The 19,347-nt window shown below is 37.6% G+C and overlaps 1 protein-coding gene across 1 annotated transcript in view; it reads left to right on the forward strand.

Moving 5' to 3' along the window:
• LOC138746975 (uncharacterized) overlaps nucleotides 1-19,347 on the forward strand; it is a 199,015-nt gene that overhangs the window by 140,515 nt on the left and 39,153 nt on the right. The window contains exons 136-150 of the mRNA XM_069905734.1: nucleotides 191-337; nucleotides 1,240-1,367; nucleotides 1,671-1,804; nucleotides 3,184-3,278; nucleotides 3,579-3,738; nucleotides 5,003-5,022; nucleotides 6,642-6,663; nucleotides 6,745-6,772; nucleotides 7,395-7,476; nucleotides 10,013-10,180; nucleotides 11,224-11,435; nucleotides 12,869-12,963; nucleotides 15,269-15,387; nucleotides 16,201-16,362; nucleotides 17,581-17,789. Of these exons, the coding sequence (XP_069761835.1) occupies nucleotides 191-337; nucleotides 1,240-1,367; nucleotides 1,671-1,804; nucleotides 3,184-3,278; nucleotides 3,579-3,738; nucleotides 5,003-5,022; nucleotides 6,642-6,663; nucleotides 6,745-6,772; nucleotides 7,395-7,476; nucleotides 10,013-10,180; nucleotides 11,224-11,435; nucleotides 12,869-12,963; nucleotides 15,269-15,387; nucleotides 16,201-16,362; nucleotides 17,581-17,789 (1,781 nt within the window). The remainder of the gene's footprint in view (nucleotides 1-190; nucleotides 338-1,239; nucleotides 1,368-1,670; nucleotides 1,805-3,183; nucleotides 3,279-3,578; nucleotides 3,739-5,002; nucleotides 5,023-6,641; nucleotides 6,664-6,744; nucleotides 6,773-7,394; nucleotides 7,477-10,012; nucleotides 10,181-11,223; nucleotides 11,436-12,868; nucleotides 12,964-15,268; nucleotides 15,388-16,200; nucleotides 16,363-17,580; nucleotides 17,790-19,347) is intronic.

A 19,347-nucleotide genomic window follows, 5' to 3' on the forward strand; every position in this document is an offset into this window, starting at 1 on the left:
AATTGGAAGAACAACTTTTTCAGGTCCATTGAAAAACATTATAGAATGTAGTATCACTCCAGTAATAACTGAATAGAGGGCATAGTCCACCGTTGTGAAGGCCAGTCTTTTGGAATGCAAGTGTAATGAACTAATAAGGATAAAACCTCATTAAATGATGATTTTACTAACTTGGATGTTCTTGAAGCAGATATACCCCAATGGCTTATCGGAAAACCAGATTCAGCTGCTCGGGAACATATCCACTGTGTTCAATGTGACAGAAGTCAGCAGCTGGAATATCACACAAATTGAAACACTTTCTGCATTAATGGCTCAAGAACTGGAAAGCACAACGGTATCAAAAGCAGAAGTTTTAAATTAAGAATATGTAGACATTGTCTTTCGTGAATTTAGAATCCAATTCCTTGAGACCTTTCAAGAGCTTTAAATACCTACAACCTAATGCAGTTATTTTCTTAGATTTACTGCCTGAACCTGTCAATCAGAGTGCTAATAATATGCATAGAAGCCCAAATCTATTTCAGTGACCTGCTGGAGTATTTGACATTGCCATAAAAATGTAGTAGCATTGTCAAGCAAGAAACAAAGCTCTTGCAAGCCTTAATGGAAAGTTTGAGAATCAGAAGTAATAGCAGATGATGGAAATCAGATTATAAAACAGAAAGTTCTGTCAAATTCTGAAAACCTAGCAGGGCAGGCAGTGTCTGTGTGAGGTGGAACATGGTTACATTATCAGATCTGAGACCTTTCATCAGAACTGGTGCAGTGGCCTATTATAGGAGTACTGTGAGGAATGCAAGTTGTAGGCAAGGCTGGTGCAAGTTTATGAAAGGGAGAAACAGAATGAATTATATTTTTTAAACTCTTATTTCCTCTTGAGCATTAGATCTAGTGGGGTTAAGTACTGATTGAAATGCAAATTTCCCAGTGATGGGATGTAATTTACTATGACAAGGATTAGGAATCACAGATGTAGCATGGGATTGCTCAAACACAGAGAAGGAATTTAGTATTAAAAATTGTCGGGGACTTGTATTGTTATGTGGAAGTAACATTAAAGAAATGAACTGAAGTAGACCTTCTAAATAAAGTACCAATGAATTAAATATATATTAAAGGGGGAGATGAACAGGGGTGGATACGGTGAAAATGAAAGCAGGAAACTCGGGGAGAGAAGAGCATTACGTCACATGTATTAACTAAATTTAGTTTAATAATTTATGGATTATTTTTCAGGTTAAAACCATCATTACAAAATATCTCCAGAGTGGTGGAACTCTCAATGCAGTTTCGTTGAAAGCTATTGGTGGATCAAACTTGTGTACCCTGAATGAGACCCAACTCATGACCATTTCAGGCTTGACGTAAATGCTACTTTCTTCACATCCTATTAATTTAACGCTATCAAATAATTTTATGCAGTGCTGAATGCTTCAGGTCAAATATTATTTAATCATAATTGTGACCAGATGTAAAAGAACTCCAGGCACCACTTTACTGCGGCTGCCTTTAGTCGGCTGCTAATCTACAGGTTAATGGTGGTAGGGGAGGCTATGGAGATACCAGAAATGACAGTTAAGATGGGTTAATTGTGTAAATGTGACTAAGTAAAATAGAAAGGCATTGTTTGAAATGATACCAATGAATATTTTCTCAATTATTCACAGGAATGCTGGAACTCTGGATATCTCCTCATGCACTCAATCAAAGAAGAATCTGCTTTACACTCTAGCACAGAATGAATTAGCGTCACAGCCAAATAACACCATTGCCTACTTCAATCTGATAAAGCCTTTCCTTGGTATGTTTCTTGTCTCTTGCCGATGACCATATTTGAAAAATACCTTCACTGAGTTTGGAAATAAATAGCTAACCATCTTGAGTGATTGGCAAATTTAGTCTTGGACTTTTAGGGCAAATGGAGGGGCTGGTGAATTTTTTTTAACACTGTAAGGCTTTTGCTTCAGTGCATTACTTGGGCTGACATTAGGGTTAGCGTTAGTATAGTACAGTATTGACTACTGTTAGAGCTTCCTCCTTCAGATGCAAAAGTAAGCCAATGCATGGATCTCCTGTTCAGATTTTTCTTAAAAAGCCCATGAAAGATTCCCCAGTCAACATTTGTGTCATGACCAGCATTATCAGTTTTATTGCATTAATATACATAGGCTCTTTCTGCATAAATTTGCTGCCGCACACCAAAACCATGTCATTGTCTGTGAGAGGTTTGTAACATTGTAAGAGCGTCTGTGAGATTCCAACGGAACACTTGAGGGTTTTGCAATGGCAAAGATGTCTGCAGATAGCTCTGTGGATGTGCTTGAAAATAAAAAGAAAATGTTTATGTCTGTCCATACAACAGAAAATGAAGCTGCTGTTTTGTTTTTAGTGAGAATTAAACATTATTTCATGCTTTAAAAGCCTTCCCTTTTTTGCTGTTGTTTAAACACTGATACAAGTGATTTGCTGTTGCTACTGGGCTGTTTTTTAAAAAATGACCAGTCATTCGAATATCAGATAATTGGAGTTGTACTGTACTATTATGCATGAAGCCCAAGATGTCATACATGATTGGACGTCACACAAAGTCAACAATCTATTGCTATCTTGTTAAATATATTACCACCACAATGTTGGAAATGGCAAACTGGAACTAGGAGAGACAACATGTGTGTTTAGGTTTGGGGAGAGAGTGCACTGGCTGTTGGTCATGGTTGGGAGCATATTCGTCGTGTCCATAATTGATGGTAGGAGCAGGGGAATTGATCAGAAATAATTGGGAGTGAGGAGTTGTTTGAGTTGACAGAATAGAATTTGCTGCTCATTCCTGAATGAAGGAGATGATCAAACTCCATAGTCAAGGAGATCAACAGAATTGTATATACAGGGAATTTCACAATAGAAGATAACAATATTTATTAGACTTTTTAAAAGCATCGTTAAAGTATTAAAAAATGCTACTTTAGAGGGAGTAAAAATATGAACTTAATTCCTAGACTATCTTTTTTGAATCAAGCACTTAAACCAGTTAATGTTGCTATAGTTCTATTGAAAAAATCTGTGGTGTTATGAAGAGCTCAAGACTAATTGTATGAATAAATATTTCTAATAAAGATTATAAATGTGTGTAAATGAATATGTCCAGAGAGCAAACCTCTAAATTTCTCTCATTTAATTAAGGTGGTGCTAATGCAAAGGATCTGAGAGAATTTGCAAATAATAGTATCAACATGGACTTTGCAACATTTACAAGTCTGAACCCTGAAGAAGTGGTGGTATGTAGACATTGCAATATGATTATTGTTTAATATGTAATATGGAGTCTCAGTTTCTTTAGATAATTGCATCATTGATTAGATATGAAATTTATATCTGGACAATTGATCTGGAGTCAAGAACTTGAGTCCAATTTTATCAACCAAAGAATTCAAACTCATGAAATTAAATATGTAAATTTAATTTCACCACAATGGTTACTCTGTAATTTGTGGATTGTAACAAATATCTATTGTGCAAAGGGTTTCTTTCTGACCTAAAATATAAGTTAATTTTTCAAATGCTTTTTCTGATTTTAGAAACTTACTGCCAAAGAGTTGCAAGGCCTGCTTGGAATTAACATTCCTGCTCTTCAAACTGGAGCTAATGAAACTGTCGTAGTAGCATGGGTAAACTCTCACTTTGAATCTAATGTAAGGGAAGTTGGTTTGACCGGAGGAATTCCAGATCCTCCATCAGGTATGTGCCCTAACTATAGAAAAACAACATTGAGCAAGTCTGTTCATGACATTATGTAAAATAAGACAATATCTAAGCAAAGGTAACATTTAGTCATGTTTTGATTCTATTTTCACATCATTAAAAATTCTAGATACATCAATTAATGTATATGACAATGGATTTCAAATATTTGTTTTGCATGAAAACATCACACGTATTAACACGATATTGGAACCTTGTTACATTTGCCCTTGGAATAAATTTCCTCTCCTCACAAATGATGTGTTAACTTCACAATAAAAGAGCAAACCAAAAACACAAAGCAGAAGTTAGAGAGCATTCAAGAAAGTCACACCTGCTGTATATTGTGGTGAGCAGCATTTGGGTGCTCTAACTTTAATTTCAAGACCTATGTTGGAAGGCATATGTGCCAATGACCAGAACGTTAAAGAGTAAACTCAAGCTGCTGAGGGAATTCAGCAGACTAGGAACTGCACCATATTCCATCTGGGCTCTCCACATCCTAATGGTGTGAATATTCAAATCTCAAGTCACTTGAAACCCTTCTTCCACCCAGGACATCTCTTGCATACCCAGAGCCCCTTCCCCATCCTCCTGTTTCTCAGCTCCCTTCCCCTCCATCCATCTACTTATCACCCACACATCAACCTACTAGGTCCCCTATCCCCTCAAACTATTCCCATCTGCCCATCATCCCTCCCTTGTCTGGTTTCACTCATCAGATTCCATGATCTGCTGCCCTAGGTTGTCTGCACTTAGCACCTCCCAGCCACTGTCAAAGTTTACAACCTAGCCTCCCCTCTGGTTCCATCTACCCATCACCCCATCTCACCTGGATCCATTTATTGCTTGCCATTATTCCTTCACCTCACCTCCTTACACCCTTTACACCCTCGGTCCTGATGTAGAGTCATGACCTGAAAGGTCAAACATCTTTTTGTCTCCAAGCTTGAATTCCTCCAGCAGTTTATATTTTTACTCCATATTCCAGCATTTGTAGTCTCTCATGTTAGAGGTTAGGGTGTACGTTTGAGGTTAAAATATTTCTGAACCTAAACCACTAGAGGAAATGAATATGAAAAGCTGGCTTCCTATACACGTTACGGTACCTGACAAGACATTCCCTTTAATCTGCTGCATCATGTGTGTCACGACAAAATAGTTTGGTTCAGAAATAGATGAAAGGAAAAGCAAAGCTGCTGTTGATCATATATTAACATCTAAAGTATATCCATTAATAATATATTTATTTTCTTTTCAGGACCCCAACTTAATTTCATGGTAAGATGGAATTGGTGTTTCTTTCATTATCATAATACTGTTATGAAAATTCTATTTGAAACTTTTTTATCCAGCAAAATTGTACTCTTGACACCCAACCTGACAAGTTAAGAGGACGGATTGTAGATGTGTTTCAATAGTTTGTAGTTTTTATCGACATTGGAGGCCATTTTGCCCAACAAATCTTTTCTACTCTCAGAACAATGCCATTTTTTCACTTATTACCATGTAATCTATTCTCTCTCACATGCCCATTTACATCTCTCCCCTACCCACCAACCACCTACACTCCAGAATAAGTATGGTAACAAATTTGCCCTCCAACTAGGATGAATGTATAAACTCCAAACAGCCAAATGAGAAGTCAGGCTTCATATTGCAAATGTACTTTTATTGGAAGAGTGTTTTTCTCATTTTGAACATACAGCACAGGATCAATGCTGAACATGATGTCCAAATCAAACTAAACTCTTCTGCTTGCACGTGATACGTATCCCTCCATTTTCTTTCATACTGTTCAGCTGGGAAATGCTATGTCAAGTCCACATGTCATCAGATGAGTAATCATCTGTCTAAAGTTGTTTGCATTTATATGCCATGTAGTGGGATATCTTTTCTCTCTGCCTGTTTTAGTTGTGGAGTGGGGGGAACAAAATAGTAGTTGTATGAGGAAAAACATTATCTCGTTTGTTTTAATTATTGTGATTATTTGCTTAGTATGAAAGTTTTCAATGTGATCTGTGAAATTGCAAAAATATTGGTCTTTTATGGATTAGTTGGTTTAGGGTATTTTTGTAATCATAGTGTCTTACTCATTGTGGTATTATGCCTGTGTTATGCGTTGCATATAAATTGACAAAGTTAGCGTGTATGTGGACTGATGTATTTGTTACAGATACAGTAAACCCCCTAATATCCAGCTCCTGCAGAGATTGGTGGAAGCCGGAGATGTGAATCTTCCGGTTGCTTGACACTCACTCTGACAATGCCTAACTAATACCTGCATTAAAAATAAACAGTTTCAAAGATAAAATACTATACTATACTTGCACTGAACAAATTTCAGTCACTTTCTTTGAAAACATTTAACCCTTGCTGAACCTGCAGGTTCCTCCATCTCCACGGAGCCACCTGAAAGGAAAATAATAATATTATAGATATTTTACCCCCAAGTATACTTAAAAATACACTAATAAAGACTCTTACTAAGTTGTTCCCTTTAAGGGAACCACTCCAATGGCGAGCGGTATCAACCAGCTCTTCATTCTGGGCGACGCCATTGCTGTTTCATACAACTTTATTCAAACAGCAGCTATGAGCAAAGCATGACCAGCGCTCTCCACTGACTGAATATTTGCTCCCATCTTCACCAAAGGGAACATTTATTTTTACAATTTTAAACTTTAATTTAAATTTTAATTTATTCTTATTTATCTTATTATTTATTTTCCTCCTTTTTTTGCCAATTGTTTGAGGTTGCCAGTTGCTTGAATTCCAAATAACAGGGGTTTTACTTTATATACAAAATACCTTGTATATTTACCAACATCCATGTAATACATAGTTTGGAATAAGACAATTAAAATGATTAAAATTTATGCTTTTTTTCCCCCTTTTAGTGTGGCAACAACATATATAATGGTAAGATTTTTCACTTTTCATATCATGTAATTGACATTTATTTCAGTATGTTTATTAATACTCTTTCTTCTCACCAAACAGACACAGATTTCTGTGCCGATGCAAATAGGTAAGTATTGAAGCCATACAACATTTTATTGATTCACTGAAATTATTGACTTGTTCCTGTGCCTTCCCACATGAATTCTGTGATCAAATCGTGGCCTTGACCAGAAATCTTAAATGATGCTTCCCTGATTTTTTTTTCATATTCCAACTTGTCTATGTGATTTTTGATCCCTTAACCAAATGGTAGGATCTTGTGGTAAAGGTATAGAAAGTCAAGAGGACATTCATCGGAGTAGGGAATTGCAGCTGTGTCTAATCCTGATCTTAATAATTTGTAGAATCCCATGCCTACTTGTGGATGAAACGAATATAGTTTAGTCAGGGGTATTATTTTCTCCTGACTGAGTTGTGGTGCATCATTGCAGTCCTCATAATCAACAACCTGAATTGGTTAGATATTGGCAGATTCTGACTTGGGTCCTTCCTGATTTACATGACTTTTCTACCTCAGCTCAAGCACATTTCCTTCAATCACACCTGAGTAAAGCCTTGCAACATCGTGATTAAAGACAAACAAACAAAGCTAAGATTGTGCTGATTTGCATTAAATCCCAATATTAACTTCTTTCCTGATGAGTATTATTTCCCATCCTCATTCCCACCCCTTCCCCTATCTCTGACAGTTCTACTGTGAATGATTTCTTGATGTCTGTTAATGAGTCCCACCTCTGCGATTTCAACATTACAGACTACGCGTGCACTCAGGTAAGTTCTGTCATTATCCAGAATTTTATATGAGAAGCAATGTTGTGAAAGTATCAGTTAAGCTGCTGAAAAACTATTCATGCCAGGAATGATGTTAGAAAAATAATATCTTTATGGCACTGAAATATAATGACTTATTTCAGAAAATCTAACTGTCTTCGGACTTCACTGGGGGTTGGTCGAATCAGGCATTATGGCAACAGTTTGTATCCCTACATATTATAGAATTAAGGAATAAGCAATACAAATGCCTGAGATATTATAGAGAAAATCCCTATTTCTAATTGGCTGCGTCGCAAAGAATTCCAGGTAGCTGCAGTACGTAACCAGCTTGCTTCTGCCTTTCTTGACATTGCAATGTGGATGTCAGGAATGAGTTGTAGGTTACATATACCATCCTGTCACGGATGCAGCTTTTTGCCAAGGATGATGGGTGTAGTTCACATGACCTGATGCACTTGAACGAGTCTGCAAACCTTAAGTGAAAAGATAGATACAGAGTCATTGTAATGTTTGTTTGCAATATTTGTTTTTGACAATTATTTCTACAAATATCTAAATCCTCAAAAAAAATGGTGGGGCTGCCGTTAGTGAAGACCCAGGAGAGTGGAGATATACTGCTGCTCCAAGGGGGTTCAACCACCTGGTCCTCATGACACCAGCTCCGTACAAGCTTTAAACAGTCTGTTAAAGGAGCTGATGGTGTTTTTATTTAAAATCCTGCAACCGCAAGATGGTAGTCTCTGTGCTCGGCAGTGGCCATGGAGAATTGGAGAAGAGAGGAGTCGACCTTAGAAGGAAGGCGCCACAGCAATGGACCTGCGAGGGGCTCAATGGCTGAGGGACCCCTGCGGGCTACAGGCAACTTGCACTCTGGGGACCCACACAGGCTGTGGGCTGCTGGAGACTGAATAATGGGAACTGGGATACAAGAGGGCGCTGATGGCAGGAAAGGCTACTGAAGGGCCTCAGGCACTTCCTAATCGTGTCAGAAGTTTTGATCTGGAGCTCGAGTTCCCGATGAATTGATCAGGGGTCTACATCACAGAGGTTATGGAAGTGCTGGAGGTGAATCCTCGGACACTCAGTGACTCTGAAGGGATTCTCTATTACTTCTCTTCCTCTCTTACTATAAGGGGAGCCAGGCAACACTAATGGAGATTCTTTGTTTGCCTTACGCAGGCAGAAGGCAATTTTGTGTGATATTACATGTTCTGTATTATTATGTGGCAACAAAGGAATCTTAGAATCTTCATATTGCTGAGACGAAGCCATTGCCTGAGGCCTAATCACTGCTCACAGTCTGCTCCACCTTGTGGGACAGGCATTGTCGTAAACCATTGAAGCCAACTGGATATGTGGGAACATAAAGTAAATGGAGCAAAGGGAGTAGGTGGAATCTTGGGCAGTGACCAGAATGGGTATAATCCAGCCCATTATCTCTGAAAATGTGATATCTCCGTCAAGAAAGAAACAAAGGGTTTTGAGACCTTCTGTTTAGGGAATGGAGGTGTAAAGAGATTGGAGGTCCATTGTGAAAATTAATCTGTCAAGTTCAGGGAATTGGAAGTCATTGAAAAGATGAAGAGCATGTGAGGTATTACAAATGTAGGTAGAGAGGAACCGGACCAGAGAAAAAAAAAATTGGAGTCGAAGTAAGATGATACAAGTTCAGTGGGGCAGGAGCATGCAGAAATAATGGGTCTGCCTGGATAAATGGGTTTGTGTATCTTGGTTAGGAGATAGAACTGAGAGGTGCGAAGATGTGAAACAGAGGTTGGAGGACGTGGGAGGGAGATGACCAGAGTAACGAGGTTAGAGATAGTACTTGAGGTACTTGGTGGGGTCTTCTTCATGGACTAAGTAAGGGGAGGTATCTGAGAGCTGTCATCTGGCCTTTGCAAATTAGAAGTAAGTGTGCCAGACCACAACAGCACCACCCTTGTCTACTGGTTTGATAATGAGGTTGGGATTTGTGCTGAGAGAGTGGAGGGCCGAGTTGAGATTGGAATAAAAGGGAAGTGGTGAAATTGAGCCGATTGCTATCTCAATGGAACTTTTATCATGACTTATTGTATATCATTTCTGAAATTCACTTGCATAGAAACTAATTAAATGGAATTTGTTAACACAGCACAATGTCCTATCATAATCACATTGCATACTTAATACAAGCAACTGAGGACAAAGTTCTACCCTATGAATTATGGTTCCACTCTCAAACAAGGGCAGTGATCTACCCACCACACACCATTCTCACTGACCTAGAAACAATAAAATGATTTTTGCTGTAGAAATTATACAATATTGAGAGATACATTGGAATGGTACCTTACCATGTTATTTACAATCCTTCAACCTATGAGGAATTAGGCAACTGGAATACCTATCAATTAAATTATCAAATGTTCTTTTACGTTGGATTCAATATTATTTTACTCATTAAAAGAAAGTTACACTAGTTGTAGTACTTTAGATCAAATAATCAAACTGTAATGTTTTATTGTCACATATTTACAAATGCTTTCCTTTGTAGAATAATAATCTGTTGGAAGATCTAACCAGTGGCTATCTGATGACCTTATTTAATTGCTATACTTCAACAAAAGCTCTACAGAGCCAAGATGAAACTGCACTGGGCATATTTCTTCAGAAGCTTGACAAAACAGTCCTTAATGAGGCACTGGATAAATTTAATAACAAGGTAAAAATTAACTTATAAAGATTAAAATATGCTGATTTATACATTGCATAAAAGATGCGGAATTACTTTGTGCAGCATCTGTAATCAAAGATGATTACCATTTTGCACAGAAAATCCTGCAAAGAAGAATTATGTGGAAAATGAGTTACTTAGGTTTTATGGTATCTTAGATTAGGGAAGGAATGCTAAGTTATATTCACCACACTAATTATTCTTAATGCATGACTGAAAAAAGCAAATAAAATTCCAGATTTGCCACTGTAAAATGTAACTCTTCTATTTAGAGGGTGAAATGATTTGTATGAATATTTTACCATGGTGATACTGGAATTATTATTAGATTTATTGAAAAATAATTCATAAAATAAGATATTTTGCTAGCTTAAGCACCTGACAGAAATTTAACTAATATGGTTACAGGCATAAAAAAATTCTGAACATCAAATGTGTCCTGTATCTTGGATATTTAAGGGCTGTGTATAGAAAGATTATGTTCTTTTTGTTAGCCAACATTGAACAACTGAAACAAATGTTTGCATGAACAATGTAAACATTTAGACATTTGCAATCTGATCCCTAAGCAGCAAAAGACTTTTCAACTGTTCTGACAATAAACTATAAATGACTATGAAAGATAATAAAGTTACATTTCTCTTCAAATCCTCATATTTCTTCAAGAGTTTTAAAAAAAAAAGAAAAGAAAGTTAATGTTTCCATTTGCTAATCCATCAAGGGAATATAATCCAGTGCCTAAGGGAAGATTAGTAGAACTGCATTTTCTCTTTTGTCAAATTTCAGTGTTTTCTCCTGAAGATGAACTACTGTTGAGCTAATGATCCTTTAAAAATACTGTTGTTTTACAGGTTTTAAGCTTGTTATGGAGAAAAAGAAATTTAGATTAGGACAAATTTTGTTGTTAACATTTGCTGGCTTTTACCTTGTAAAAATAAAAATTATTTTGGTTCTGAAATGGGACTGTTTCTTACATTTGCAGTGAAAGATCTTGTTAACAGTCTGTAAGCATGTGCTATGGTTTGTTTCAGACTCAGAACACAGCATCAATTCCACTGATGTCAAAAATTACATTTATGAATGCTCTGTGGGAAAATGTGAAGACCAATGAAAACTTGATCAATCCGACTTTCCTGACAAAATGGTTCCAGGAGCGTTTCAGACCATTCAATGCTGGCATCTCCCAAGCAGTGCTGAACTGTCTTTTGATACGAAACACAACTTGTGAGGGTTACCAAGCAGTGTAAGAGAGTGACTCACTTTTACTATCTGATGCTGCCGGTTCACGGTGATGATAACTTGGGCCCTGCTACCTTTAGTGCGATGATCTTTGATGCTTACAATTAAAAAGCTGATATGACAATGTATAAAAGTTGGAAATTATGTTTTTTAATCACTGAAATCATTGTGCTGGCTGTCCATGATCGACTGGAAAGCCAGAAATTTAATTGGCTGGATATTTGATGTGAATGATTTATGCTAGGTAGGGAACTATATGTAGGTCCTTATTGGATATGTCATGAGGGCCTCAATATAAGTAAAAATAGACCTGATTCTGCAAATTGAAGTCCTGAAAACCTGCTTTGGGTAGACTGATAAACATGCTTACTGTTAGTGAAATACTGTTTTTGGGGTGGATTTCCCTTAAGTATCTCCAAATCTCTCTCTCTCTCTCTCTCTCTCTCTCTCTCTCTCTAGATACACACAAACACTACCTGTTTTATCTAGATTAATAGATCACCCACAGACCCTACCTGTTTTATCTAGATTAATAGATCACCCACAGACCCTACCTGTTTTATCTAGATTAATAGATCACACACACACCCTACCTGTTTTATCTAGATTAATAGATCACACACACATATGCACGCACACACACCCTACCTGTTTTATCTAGATGAATAGATCAAAAAGAGGGAAGTATAACTTAGGAGCTGTGGATGCTGAATAATTACACCTTGTCTACATGCACTATTTTTTTTTTCATGCATCTCCCCTGCTTTTGGAAACTGGACCTTTAGCAGAAGTATACATCCAGTAGAGTGTACTTGTAGAGCAGATTACCAATCTGTAGAAATGTTTTAACAGTATAAATAGAACCTTGTTGTAGCATTTTCATCAGAGAGGCCTTGGGTTTCAGTAAAGGAGAATGAGGTACACTCCCTCATCACATTCTTCCTTTATCTTCTTATTTTTAAAAGAGGAATTGATTGTGAACTGTTTAAAACTGCTTCCTATAAATCTGAGAATTGAAATGCATTGAACCCATTTTTAAGGTGCTGATTAAGGGCTCAACGTATTGGGTCCACTGAAGTTTGCTCTCATTGGACGTGAAGCAGGTATTTTTCTATTTTTAGATGCCTAATGCCTGCTTAGAACCCAGTGGCGCCATTGATCTGCCCAAGGAAGCAGGTCTAACAATGCCTGATACTAGTCCTAAAATTGCCTTAAATATCACATTGGATTTGCAGTGAGACATATAAGATGAATTTTGCTCATTGCTGAAAGGTTTCATTGCATTGGATGCTTTATTCAGGCTTCAGATATGGATGTACAAAGACCACATCTGATTATAAAACATGATTAAAGAAGTATTCCAAAATTATTGTTGTTAAATGAATGGATATTATCATTCTGGCCACCTAATAAATAATAAACTTGTTTCTATATTAGCTTAAAAGGACTCAATAACGCATTTGGAGAGATGCTACAGGCAACAAGAAAAACAGTATTAAAAGTATGGGTCCTTGGCTACCTCAATTCCACAGGTAAGGGAGAAAAGCAATTAAAAGCCAGAGGGATTTAAATCTAGTTGTTGTAATATTGCAGAAAATTTTAATGGTAATTGTCTGTTTTCAAGACCAATGTTCCCTCTAATTTTTAGTAGTCAGTGCAACCAAAAATCTTATGTGGAGCATTGTATGTGCACACTGAATACTTGTGCAAATGTAAACTTGAAATGGTTTCCAGATCATTTTGGCATAGCCTTTCTCTCATGGCTCATAAAACTGTATTGGCATGTTTTAATATAAGTATGATTAACTATTGTTTAACAGACTAACTAGTTAACAGAAACAGTTAGCTAAGAGATTATTTTCAATAAGTATAATTATTAATTACTCCATTATTTTAGATAATGAACCTTTTGTGCACACATTAATTTCCTTGGTGCGCTGGTTGCAAAATGTGCGTGCATGTGCACACGGGCACAGCTCAGAGGGAACAGAGTTCAAGACAGAGTTTTATATCTTTTAATCTTATTTTAGTAATGGATTTAGTTTCCTTACAATTTTTCAAAGATGCAGGAGTAGAAATTAATCTATCCACTTCAATGTAAAAAGTTCTGAAGACAGTGTGTTGTCTACATGTTAAACCATAATCACGTTTAAAAGGTGTAGGATGAACACATTTCTATTCCAGAATTTGTTTATATGTTTTCAATCTAATCACTTAAATAGTTGTACCTTCATTAATTATAAGACCATATTATCGCATCATACTCCTCCATTGATGAAGTTAATTTCACATAGCTCAGGTCCTCTGAACTTACCTCTTATATTTTCAGTAGTCAATAATAATATCTTGCAAAGTTTTCTTTCTTCCAGCAAACTTATTTTTAAGAAACTAATGCTCTTCATTCCTTCCAATTGTTTCAGCCATTTTAAAACTAAGCTTGGCTTCATCTAACCACCACCCCTCTCCTCCCCCCAGCTGTGACGTGCTGAGGTAGCAGTGAGCAAGCACAAAACTCAAAAGACTGTACAACAGGCTTTATTCCAGTAAAAGTCTGAACACCAGTTCAAGCCTTGGTGGCTCCCTGTGTGATTGGCTCAGGAGGGGCCGGCTCAGGTTTCTATTCAGGTCGGCTGATTGACAGCCAACCAGGTGGAGTCAGCCCCTTAAGTGGTCCTCCTGCAGATACAGAGATCACCCCCTACAGTAGGCTGGTGGTCGTATCTCCACACCCACTCTCCCCCCATCTTCTTCCCTGTCTCCTTTTCTCTAGCTCGCTCTCTCTGTCTCTGTCTCTGTCTCTCTCTCTCTCTCTATCTCTCTCCCCCCTTTTCAGCATGAAGCAAAAATAAATTCTATCCTTTCCTCTTATCATATCCAGTTAAAACCTTTTGTCTGTTGGTTTGTACTCCTTGCCCCCCCCCCCTCCTTTTCTTTCCCCAGCATTTAATTCAAATGTTGGTCTATTTTCACTCACACTTCAAGGAAGGGCTCTGGCCCAAAATGTGAGTAATATACCTTTACCTCCTATGGACGCTACGAGACCGGTTGAGTTCCTCCAAGATTTCTGTGCTTTGACTACAATCACAGCATCTGCAGACTTTTGTGTTTCACTCCATCAACTAACTTACCTCAGAATATCATTCCTCTATGGATCCTTTGTTGTTTTCGTCTCTGCTTATCTTTCCTTTGTTCCTTCAGTTATAAAGAAAACTGTATTTGCTTATTGGCACAATGCATTTTAACATTCATTTCAGAAACTAGTGTAATTTGTCAGTGTCAAAACCAAATCTGCAGTTGCTAAATCAAAAACCATGAGGATTTAAATGAAATCACACGAGAATAGGCTATATTTCAAAAATATTAGTTCACAGCTCCATAGAAAAAAGGTCACATCTACAATAATGTTTCCTGTGAGATAATTCATGGAAAACACTCTAGCAACATTTCGCAAGTTAGCCCTATGATCTGCTCAATCATGTTTGTAGTTGATAGAAGATATTCTCATTTTGATCGAACAATGAGTGCAAACATAACTGTTATAAAGAACGCAAGAAATAGGAACAGACTGTCAGCTCCTCTTGTTTCTGCATTCTCCCAGATGCCTTGCTTTCTATGATGTCCAAACGTCTATCCATCCCAATTCTGAGTAAGGTAGATTACTGAACTTCCATTGCCCCAAGAGCTCAGAAGAGCGTTTCTTACTATGTAAATATCAATTGTTCCTGATTATTCACTGAAATACATCATATCTAAATAGCTGATGTTTTCTCTTTAACTTCACTAAATGCTTTGTCATGTTACAAAACTAACCCTTTCTTTGCGGTTCTTCAACTACAGGCAAAGGATGTATCAGCAACACAAATGGATCAAGAGACTGGCTGCTGACTAACTGGGGAAGGTTCCGATACCTCGTTAACATAGAAGACTTTGCCAGTCTAAATTCCAACTTCAATGGAGTAAGTTATTTTTGGGAAATATTGTACTCCACAAAATGCTTTAAAATGTCACAAATCTTTTTGGCTCTTTTATCAATCCAATTTATGAATTACTGATGAAAATTGTGCTACAGAGTTGCTTGTCGTGTAATATATCCAGACTCTTAGGATGTGATATCAAAATCATCTTATGACAAAAATTCCAAATTAGAGGAAGAGAGCAGAGATGACTTGCTGCCTGAGATATAGATTGATCGATGTCCCTCCGTCTTTTTGTACTCGGCCATCAAATAACTTCCAGTTGATGTTTAGGTGACCCCCCCCCCCCCACGCTACATTTCAACCATTCAAGTAACAGAAATTGGCCCTTACAGAATTTGGAGATCATGACCCAAAATTCAAGATAAAATTCATTCTTGTTAAATTTGTGAAGGGATAAATAGTAAATAAATCTCACACGATGTATTTTTCTTCAATTTTTGTTTTTTGAGAAGGGATAAATAGTAAATAAATCTCACACGATGTATTTTTCTTCAATTTTTGTTTTTTGAGGCTCGAGCAGATGATGCATCACATCACAGAAATCACAGCCTGCTTTCTAGGAGCGCAATCTCGCTGCACCCCACCTCCACCCCCCCCCCCCCACACACATACCGCAATGCAAAATAATTATAATAATTACACTCATGAAGCAAAACATTTATAGTTTCTGGTGAATCAATGACCTTTGATGGGTTAGTATAGCTATTTAATAAATAATGTACTGTTTGGAGGTTTTGCCCTCTAGTTCTCATTCCACCAATGATGTACTTTATCAACTTCATATTTCCATAGTTTGACGCTCTGGACATACTCAATCCAAAACAGCTATCTGAGCTAACTGTAAGCTCTTTGAACAACATGAATAACATTAATGAAATCCTTGATGAAATTGCTGGCAGAAACTTCAGTGGATTGAAGGAATACATGAACGAGTTTGTTATCAACACACAAAAGGTAAATCAGCAAACTGATTATTCTTGTCTTGAAATGTGAATGTTGCAACTATGCTCCAGCATTTTATGTCCATCACTTGCAGCCTTTCAAATACTTCTGAGAGGGTTGTTAAGCATTAAATGCTAACATGGGATTAGAGACATGCAAGTTTCCTTCTTACAGACAAGTATAAATCTGTTGAGGTTGTCATAATTCCTCAGTACCTTTTGCATTTTGTTGAGCAAAGTAATAGATCATGGACTTTTTGTGGGCCTCTCATCACCACAAGTTGTGACCATGACCAGCAGATTTCCTAAATGGCAGAGTTGCAGACGAAGGATCTTTGTGCATACAAAATGTGAATGGCTGATTCTACTGAATTTGATACTTTGTGGCTTATTGACAATTGAACTTAGCAGCATTACCATATACATACAGAACATGTTAGCCCTTGCCACCATGTATGGGAGTCACTTGGCTTGGAAACGGGTCATTCGGCCCACCATGTTCAAGCAAAACAGTGAACACCCATCCATATTAATCTCATCCCACACTTGGCCCATAGCCTTCAAAGCCTTGGCAATGAAAGTACTAAATACTATTAATTGCTCTCAGTGACTCTACTTCCATTGGTTCCTCAATAGTGAATTAGAGGTACCTGTCACTCTGTGGTATCATCTCTTACCCTAAATCTATGCCCTTCATGTTTCCTAACCTCTGATAAAGGGAGAAAGGGATGACCTGGTTAGCGTAATGGTTAGCACAAAGCTATTACAGTGCTGGCAAATTGGATTCGAAACTGGCGCTGTCTAAGGAGTTTGTACATTTTCCTCGTGTCTGCATGGGTTTCCTCTGAATGCTCTGATTTTCTCCCACTGTTCAAAATGTCTGGGGGCTATAGGTTAATTGGGGTATTTGAGCTGCATGGGCTTGTGGGCTGAAAGGTCCTGTTACTATGCTGTATGTCTAAATTTTTTTTTAAATAATAAAATTTTTACCCTTCATAATTAAATACATCTCAAAATGTCCCCATGTTACCAACGTAATGTGCATTTTGAGGTAGATACAATGTCTTAGTCAAAAATATTATTTGGTCATGTCAAAGACCAAAGTCATTTGAACCTCCTTACTTTTAAACAAATGAAAAACTAAATAAAAATCTTTGAAATTGCTTTATTATTAAATTAAAAATATACTTCCAGCGTTCAAAATAATTAAAGCCTTTTTATTTTATTTCAGATGGATATTCAAGTTATTCAAAACACATCTATAAGGAATGTGATGTTGAATAGGATCATGCAACAGTTAGAAGCCCAGTTTCCAGCATTTAATGCCGTGGACTATGCCAACTGGTTCCAGACTAATTTACTCCTTCTTCTGCCCAGTATTGGATCAAGCAATCTTGCCCTCATACCTACTAACATATCCTGTGAATCAAACCAAGCCATGTGAGTACTCAGTAAATGTGCTAGACTCAGAAACACAAGAACAAATCTATAAAAATAGGAACACATTGGATCTCAATCCTGCTCCATTAAGCATTAAGGACATTGATATTCTGAAGTCTATGTCAATGGACTGGTTTTTTTCTCCAAATGCTTCATGAATTGAAAACCCCTTTTTCCATTCTACTATTTGAGATACTGTTATGTGTATGAAACTGGTTTTATGGGTCCCAAGGGTAACGAGTCTGAACACAGCTGATTGAATAGTAGTGTTTCATTTACACGTGTAGGGGAGTCACAACAGGGGTAAAGACACACACTCACTGGATTAAATTATGCACTTGCAACCACTTGCAGTAGAAGGCTTTACCATCAAGTTACAACCTACGATATCCATTACCCCTTGATATCCCTGGCAGGCATGGCTCTTATCTAACTAAACTAGGGACACTAGGCCCTACAGATCCCAACCCTTTGTCTGCGCACACTTTACCAACGATCCTCCAGCATTGCCACAGTTCCCAACCTGGAGTGGAGCTTGGGTTCATCCCAGAAGAGATCGAGGAAGATGCCTCATGCCTATAGTGTCATCAGCTGGAGGGTCCAGGCCAATTAATAAGCCAATTAAAGGGGCCAGTGACCAAGTGTGCACTGATATGTGGGCAAGACTTGGCCTTAATTAGCAGGTGAGGTGACTTCCATTCAGGTCACATGCCCCTCCACAATCCACATTCCCACCAGGTTCCAGATAGAGGGACTACATGATCTTCCACAATCCACACTACAGATGCATTCATTTTTTTTTAGTTTGTCATCCCATGCCATGTTCCTCACTAACTCTAAAGTTACCACTGAACTGGCAACATAGCATTCAGAACTTGTGCCTATGAGAGCCGAGAACAGTAATTATCCCCCCCAATGACAATGATCCCCACTTCTACCACATACTTTCTTACACACCTCTGGAACGTACACGTGTGCTTGTCTCTTCCATACAATGTCCAAAAAAAATTGCTAAAGGATGGAGGACCAATCTGGCTGTTTGCTCCATGTTTATTTGGTAATCGAGTCTCAGTTGCACAATCAAAAGATTGCTTTTATTTCTGACAGACTGGTGCATTAATTCACAATGACAAGAAAAGGTAATTTTATTGTGCAGTCTTGTAAATCAATTGTATTCAAACATCCAACCCACTTTAACCATATGGACCAATAATAATAACAAATTACAGTAAAACCTCGGAGTCCAGCACCTATGGGGATTGGTGTGTATTTTCTGGGTTGCTTGAGTCTTATCCTTACAATGCCTAACTAATACACAGTTAAAAAGACAAAAATGCTATGCTGAACTTGCACTGAAAAAACTTCACTTGCATGAATATATAAACTTTAAAACATTTTACTTTATTTTCAGTCACTTTCTTTGAAAACATTTAACAGTCACTGTATCTGCAGGTTCCTCCCCTCCACAGAGCTTCCCAAAAATGAACAATAACATTATAGATAATTAATCCCCCCCTCCCCAAATTTACAGATGAAGCCTCTGACTGGGGTGGACTCT

The sequence above is a fragment of the Narcine bancroftii genome, chromosome 12 (assembly GCF_036971445.1).
Source record: "Narcine bancroftii isolate sNarBan1 chromosome 12, sNarBan1.hap1, whole genome shotgun sequence".
Taxonomy (NCBI): Eukaryota; Metazoa; Chordata; class Chondrichthyes; order Torpediniformes; family Narcinidae; genus Narcine; species Narcine bancroftii.